This window comes from Chrysochloris asiatica, unplaced genomic scaffold, assembly GCF_000296735.1.
Source record: "Chrysochloris asiatica unplaced genomic scaffold, ChrAsi1.0 scaffold00016, whole genome shotgun sequence".
Taxonomy (NCBI): domain Eukaryota; kingdom Metazoa; phylum Chordata; class Mammalia; order Afrosoricida; family Chrysochloridae; genus Chrysochloris; species Chrysochloris asiatica.
The window spans coordinates 32,905,477-32,913,594 of NW_006408534.1; the positions used below are offsets into that span (position 1 = coordinate 32,905,477).

Below are 8,118 nucleotides of genomic sequence, written 5' to 3' on the forward strand. Positions count from 1 at the left end.
CTACTATTTATTTTGATTATTTATGAGAAAAAAAGTTTTAAATTTACTTTAGCTACATGTAAGCACCAAAACTCTTAAAATTTTACTTGAAAATTAATTCCAAATTGTAAGAGTAAGGCCTGTTTTATTTGTCTTATTCACTATTAATTATGTAAAACTGTTTACTTTAGGTTAGTGTATCTTTACTAAATTGTCAATCTTAAGAGGATATGCACTTCTTTCTTATTATAGTGTTGAATTTAGAATGAGTTGGGGTTTGCCTTGGGTCACACAGATTCACTAACATGATGAAATGAGTAAAAGGCAGTGTCATGCATACTGAAGAAAACATCAACCAAAAGAATTGCTAGGTTATTTATTTTAAATACCCCTCTAGATGCAACTGGCATAGTTGTTAAAAAATTTTAAGCTGGAATTTCTAAAATAAAAATCTAATGCCATCATAATTTGAATTACAACATTGAATTTTTTACTATAAAAGCAATAAAGAAAATGCTAATATGATGCTGTTTTTATAAATTAGCAGCTAAGTGATTTAAGGTAACAAGCCATCGTTACAGCATTTAAAGAAAGCAAGAAATTTTTCATGTTCTAACTGGAAAAAAATTATAACACTATAATCTTTACATGCTTATCAAATTTGAATGAAAGTCATTTTTAAGAATACTTGTATTTCTTCCGAGTACTGGAGTAGCTGTATAACTGTGTAAGAATCTAGTATAGGTGCAGTCATTAACAAAACCTTTAAGTCACTTGAATATTTTACCTTGGTTCATTATTATTAAGGCACAAATTAACTGGTGGTTAGAAAATATGCCATGTAATTGTTTATTAGTGAACGTAAAGTAATTTAAATGAACTAAGAAATGAAGCCTTAGGAAAGAGAAATCTTAAACAGCCACATCATGAAAAACACTGCTATATTATTATAAAGTACATTTGCACTGAATTTGAACACTAAACATCATTAGCTTTACATACTTAGTATATTTTAATAACCAAGGGTTTTTTTCCTATCTTTTACTTTTAAACTTACATTTGTAAGGCATTTATTTTTTAAAGTGTCTTTTTTAAATTAAAAAAATTTAAATCTTTGAAACTTACCTTAAGAAATTAAGTCTACTTAGAATAATTGCAATTAACTTGGTATGTCTGGAAAACTACCCATTTGTTTTGTGATAAGCAAGTTACAAAATGTCTCTACTTTAAGTTACTAAAATATACTAAACAGTGCAATGGTTAAGAGTTAGAACTTCAGAGTCAGACTTCCTGAATTTGTATTCGGCTCTACCACTTACTTGCTTGCAAGTTACTGCAAGTCCTTACTCTTCAGGTTCTTTGTCTGCAAAATGAGACAATTCTGACATATAGGGTTGTTGTGAAGATTAAATAAATAATCCACTTTAAGCACATCTGGAGCATGGTGCCTTGGCATACAATTAATAAGCACATATTTCATACCATATTAAATCATGACCATCATGATCCAGATCCCCCAAATCCCTAAAATGAAACCAAATACTTGAGTTTGTTAATTAAGTTTTGAAAATAAATTTTACTGATGTGTTAAATAAAAATGTGTGACTAAGCCAACAAGGGCAGGGGTTGGTTGTATGTAACTAACTCACCTTAATTAGACTTACTGAGAATCTTTACCAATATCCCATTCTAGAAACTCAAAGCCTCTCAGTTTCATACCTGTGTGCTGCGATTTGGTCATATAACCATCTGGTGCTTTGGAAACAGCAACAAAACCATCTTTTGGTGGAAACTTAAAGTCTTCTTCACCAAAGTTGAATTTTAGTTCAGCATTCTATCATTGAATAAAGGAGAAAATATAAGTTCTTATCCCTAATTGTGCACAAATAGCAAACTAAATAATGCAGATCAAAGCAGCTTATAACCACACCAAAAATTTTCAACTAGATTTTAAATTACCTTCAAAACACAGGCAGGAAAGAGGGCTTGGTTCTTTACATGTGGTGGTATTTCAAATGCCAGACCAAGGTCTTTCCCTTGTTTAAAAAAAATAAAGAGGAGAGAGAGAAAAAAAATCCAAAAATGAAAAGAAGACCTTTAACATGCTCACACCAGCCTACCTGCATTTCTGCATTCTCTCCTGCTACCTTGGATAAGCCACTCCGCGGGAGAAAGATGAGGCTTTCTGTTCCCATAAAGATTTATAGCCTCGGAAACACTGTACAGGGTCGCTATGGGTCGGAACTGACTCGACAGCACTTAACAACAACAATACCTTGGATAAATATGCAGCCTCCTCTCTAAGGCTAACTTCATCTCTTTGCTTTATTTGTAAAACCGCCTCCTCTAGCCCTATACATTTGTAATTATTCCTTGTCTGAGGAACCCTAATGACACAATGTTAAATGCTCAGCTACTAACCAAAAGGTTGACAGTCCAAACTTATCTACTCTCTCTGAAGGAGAAAGACCTGGCAATCTGCTTTTGTTAAGAAGTCTAGAAAATCCTCTAAGGCAGTTCTACTCAATCATATGGGGTTATTATGGATCCAAAATTGACTTAACTTGACAGTAAATATCAACTAGATCATGTCTATTAACATAGTAACATACAAACGTACTACACATAATGTTGTTGTTGTTGTTGTTAAGTGCCATCAAGTCAGTTCTGATCCATAGCGACCTTGCATAGGGTTTCCAAGGAGCAGCTGGTGAGCTAGAATTGCCAATCTTGTAGTTCAAACTGACTATGCAGTCCAGCGCATTAACCCACAGCACCAAACCAGGACTCCACTATACATAACAGCTCCAGTAAAACACAACTTTACCTTGAAACCACATCTCCCTCCAAGTTACCTTCCATTTTTTCTCTCCCTTTTGTAGTAAAACCCCAAGTTTTCCATTTCCATTTTCACTGTGTCCACTTCCCTTCCATACATTCGCTCTTGAAATGACTCCTAATCAGATCCCCATACCTACCCTTTGCTCCACCAAAAAGCTCTTCATCAAGCTTATCAGTGGTCTCCACTGAAAAATTCAGTGGTTACTTCTCAGTTTTCATTTTGCTAGACTAGACCCATTGGACACAATCTGTTCATTCCTTCCTCTGTGAAATGCTTTTCCTACCTGAATTGCACGGCACTATTTTCTCTGTTCTTCTCCTACTACAATGAAATTTCTCCTCAATTTGCTAACTTCTAACCACAGGAATGGAGTCCAGGTGTGGCACTGTGGGTGAATGCACCAGACTGCAAAGCCATTTGAACTGCAAGGTTGTTGGTTCAAGCTCACCAGCTGCTCCTTGGAAACCCTATACGGGGTCGCTATGGGTCGGAACTGACTCGACAGCACTTAACAACAACAACCACAGAAATATCCCAGGTCTCTGATCTCTAATCTATCTATTCCTATGCTTTTTATGAAGTCCTGGCATGACACTGTGGGTTAATGTGCTGGATGGCAAAGTCGGTTTGAACCACGTTCAAGCTCACCAGTAGCTCTTCAGAAACCCTATGCAGGATCACTATGAGTCAGAATCGACTCGATGGCACTTAACAATAACAACATATCATTTTTACCACTTGACATATCACTGTCTGTTTCCTCTCACCAGTATGTAAGCCCTACAGAACCAACCCCTATAACAGTGCCTGACCCCATAGCAAATGCTAAATAATAATTATTCAAAAGAAAGTCAGAGAAAGGAGAAGGAATTATGAAAAAGGGAGAAGGGATAGAAAACTAACCAATACTGAATATATATCTTTAATCTTCTAAGGACACTAATAGAAAGCTTACCATTTTTGGCGAACTTGACCTGCCCTTTATCTATATCAAGGTAACATCCAATGGTATCATGCATGGTGAATTCCTAGGAAATCAGAAAGTCAAATGCTATTAATAGAAAACAAAATCTTAAAGAGGGTTAAAAGTTCAAATATGCAGCATCAAAAGTACAGTAGAGTTACATACCCCGAGTTGACTTCAGCTCATAGTAGCCCTATATGACAAAACAGAACTATCCCATAGGCTATAATCTTTACTTTCAAAATAATTCCTTGCAGCTCTAAAACATGCCTAAAATGTTTGTTATATTACATATAATGAAAGAATCTGATAGGCTTTATGGTGTTGTTGTTGTTAAGTGCCATCAAGTCAGTTCCAACCCAAAGCAACCCTGTATAAGGTTTCCAAAGAGAGACTGGTGAGCTTGAACTGCCGACCTTGCCATTCACACCAACTTTGCAGTCTAGTGCATTAGCCCACAGTGCCACAACAGACTTTATAGAGGGAGATATTGTGACTTATCATACTCAGCCTCACTAGAACAATTAGAAAGCCCTTGCGGTGTAGTGTGTTACATGTTAGGCTGCAAACCACCAGGTCAGCATTTCAAGTGCACCACAACTCCACGGGAGAATGATGAGGTGTTCTGCTCCTATAAAGATCTGCGGCCTCAGAAACCCTATACATATTAGTTGAAACCAACTCAGTGGCATACAGTCAGTCAGCCAGAACAATTATACTTACATCAAACATATGAAATTCATGCTAGGACAACAGGATTTCCACATGCAAAAGTGAACCTTTACCTCCCATCATATATGAAAAGTAACTCAAAACCAATGTAAGAACTAAAACAGCAAAAACTCTTAAAAGAAAAAAACCAAACCAGTTACAACAGAGTAGATTCCAACTCATGGTGACCCTGTGTATTTAAGAGTAGAACTGCTCCCACAGGGTTTTCAATGATTGATTTTTCAGAAGTAGGTTGCCAGACCACCTGTACCACCCAGGGACTTCTTAGAAGAAAACATAGGAGTAAATCTTGTATTTTGCAATGGACTTTTAGCTATAACATCACAATCAAGAGCAAAAAAAAAAAAAAAATTTGAACATTAAAAAAAACAAAAACTTGTGTATCAAAGGACATTATCAAGAAAATAAAAAAACATTCTACAGAATAGAATGGAAATTATTTATCTGATAAGAATTTAATATCTAAACTATAAAAAGAACTATAAATAAACAACAAAAAGACAACCCAATAAAATAATGGGCAAAGGACTTCAAAAGACATTTATCTAAATATGATATACCAAGGAGAATATGAAAAGGTGCATTAACACCATTAGCCATTACCCACTGCCATGGAGGCAATTCTGACTCAGAGTGACCCTCTATAGGGTTTACACGACTGAAAGCTTTTATGTGAACAGACAGCCTCATCTTTTTCCCAGAGTGATTGATGGGCTTGAACCGCCAATCTAGTGACTAGCAGCCCAATGTGTATCACACGGTATCATGAGTTCCTTTCATTAGCTATTGTTTTTGTTGTTAAGAGCCATCGAGTCAATTCTGACTCATAGCAACCCTGTACAGACTTTCTAAGGAGCAACTGATGAGTTTGAACTGCTGACTTTGTGATTCAAATCAACCTTGTGGTCCAGTACCTACCCTACAGCACCACACCAGGCCTAGAGAAATGTAAATCAAAACTTCAATGAAATACCACTGGACACCTATTAAGGGTGTCATGATTTAAAAAAAAACAAACACAGAAAATAATTTATGGCAATGATATGGAGAAATTGATTGAATGAAGAAAAGTAAAAAATGTGGGAAACAATTTGGTAGTTCCTCAAAGTTAAACATAAAATTATTACAGGAACCAGCAATTCCATATCTACATATATACTTAGAAGAATTGCCTCAGTGACTTGTCACTCAGTATTATTTACAGTAGTCAAGACAGAAACAACTCAAGTACCCACCAACAAATGAACAGATAGACATAGTGAATATTTGGTGGTAGTGTTGTGACGTTGTCTGCGACGACTCATAGCAACCCTGCATAGGGTTTCTATGGTTATAAATCTTTCCAAGACTCTAAAGTCTCATCTTTCTCCTGCTGAGCTACTGGTGGATTTGAATTGCTGACCTTGCAGCTCAACACAAAACCCACTAAACTACCAGAGCTCTTTAATAAATATAAAGACACTAAATATCCCACCATAAAAAGGAATAAAATTCTAAGTCATGCTACAATATGAACCTTGAAAACATGATGCTACAGAAATAAGCCACACACAAAAGGACTAATACTATATGATAGCATTTATATAAAATATTAGAATATACAAATACACAGAAAGTAGATTAGTAGGTAAGAGGGTGGAGGAGGCAATGGGGGCTCTATTGCTTAATAAATACAAAGTCTCTCTGGAGTCATGAGAAAGTTTTGGAAACAAACAGCACTGATGGTTACACGTCAATGTGAGTATGAAAATGGTTTAAATGGCAAATATGTGTTACATATTTTACCATAAAAAAACAAGAAGGAAAAGAAACAAGACTATTACATCATTAAAACCAAAACTAGTATGGGATGGAAAAAGAAAACAAAGTAATACACAGCTGTTGTTGTTGTTGTTAACTGCCGTCAAATCGGCTCCGACCCATACCGAGGAGCTAGCTAATAAATGGCATAAACAAAAAAAAACGGTTTAACTGCTACACAATTTTCTAATTTAGTAACAATTCTTTAATGAAGTCCAAATCTATGGGAAAAATACAGAAAATCCACTAATTTTTTCACAATCATTTCTATATCCTCAAATCATATTAGCTGATAAATAAATATGCAAGAAAGCATACTGATACTATGTTGAAATCAGTATAATAACTTACCTCTCCATAATTATCAAACTGTTTATTATGAGATTTCTTTCCTGTTCCACCAAAGCCAAATCCAAACTTGTCAGTACCTGGATTTAAAACGTAGGGAGAGTAAATATAAAGTCAAAAGCTCAGAATCCCCATTTTGAGAAAACAGAAACATTTTAACTTAAATTTCCAAATCATGCAATTGAACTATTTATAGCCTACTGAGACTATGCACCACTATGGACACAGTGAAAGTGTATCCTTTTTGGCCAACAAAAAATTCAGCTAACAGACTGGGAAATATTTTTTGCAATGACCTATAAGAGAAGGGATTAATCTCTAAAATGTATAGAAAATGAAGAACGTGACACCATTCCTCCTGATTCTGTCATTCCTAGCATATTAAACCATTATGATTGTCAGATTCAAAATGTGAATACCAGTCCATTTCAGCTCACTAATGCTGGGGGTATCTATTTTTATGAATTCATTTTTGACAACTTCCAATTTTCTTAGACTCATACTTCATACATTCATCTCCAATTACAGTGGTATTTGTAATTGTTTCTTCTCATACTCAGTTGTACTCCATTGGTGTATGAAGGTCCCAAAAACTTTATTCATGTTATTAAAGTCAACTGTACTTTGAGGAGGCAGCTCCTCCCCAGTCGTATCTTAGTGTTCTCCAACCTGAGGGGCTCACCTTCAGGCATTATATCAAGACAATGTTTCACTGCTATTCATAATGTTTTCAGTGGCTAACCACTCAGAAGTTGTCCACCTCTCCTTTTCTCTCTGGTAGCATAGTGGTTACGAATCAGGCTGCAAACCTTAAGCTCAGTGGTTCGAAACTACCAGCTGCTCCGCGGGAGAAAGGTCAGACTTTCTACTCCCGTAAAGATTTACACCCTCGGAAACCCTGTATAGGGTCGCTATGGGTCGGAACTGACTCGACGGCACAAAACAACAACAACAACAATCTATCTTAATCTGGAAGCTTCATTGAAACCTGTCCACCATGGGTGACACTAATGTTATTTAAAATACCGGTGGCATAGCTTCCAGTATCAAAGCAATACACAAGCCACTGCAGTACAACAAACTGAAAGACAAATGATGGAGTAGATTATACATAAGAAATATTATCCCTATGTTCGTCAAATATAAACTTTGTATGGTTAAGTTTATATTACTTCTGAAAAGAAAAAAATGTTAACCATCCACAAACAACAAATTCAGTTATTTTAGAAGCACTTACCTAGGTCTAAGGATGCCTGCATGGTAGACCACCCAACTCTGCATAATCCTTGGTCATGACAGGATACTTCATAGTAGTGTTTCCCTATGAGAGAAAAATACTTTGAAATATATCTAAGCTATATCACACATGATTCATTTACCACATAACAGCTTTTACATTATTGAATTTCACTTTTCTAGGCGCTGTGGGTTAATGCGTCAGACTGCAAAGCCA

The 8,118-nt window shown here is 35.8% G+C and overlaps 1 protein-coding gene across 2 annotated transcripts in view; it reads right to left on the reverse strand.

Annotated features, from left to right (window-relative positions):
• Positions 1–8,118, reverse strand: part of LOC102821092 (ATP-dependent RNA helicase DDX1-like) — a 52,631-nt gene that overhangs the window by 30,965 nt on the left and 13,548 nt on the right. For both annotated transcript variants that reach the window (XM_006835271.1, XM_006835272.1), the window contains 5 exons: positions 7,903–7,986; positions 6,669–6,745; positions 3,777–3,849; positions 1,939–2,015; positions 1,699–1,813 (listed from right to left, as the gene is read on the reverse strand). In XM_006835271.1, coding sequence (XP_006835334.1) covers positions 1,699–1,813; positions 1,939–2,015; positions 3,777–3,849; positions 6,669–6,745; positions 7,903–7,986 — 426 coding nt within the window. The remainder of the gene's footprint in view (positions 1–1,698; positions 1,814–1,938; positions 2,016–3,776; positions 3,850–6,668; positions 6,746–7,902; positions 7,987–8,118) is intronic.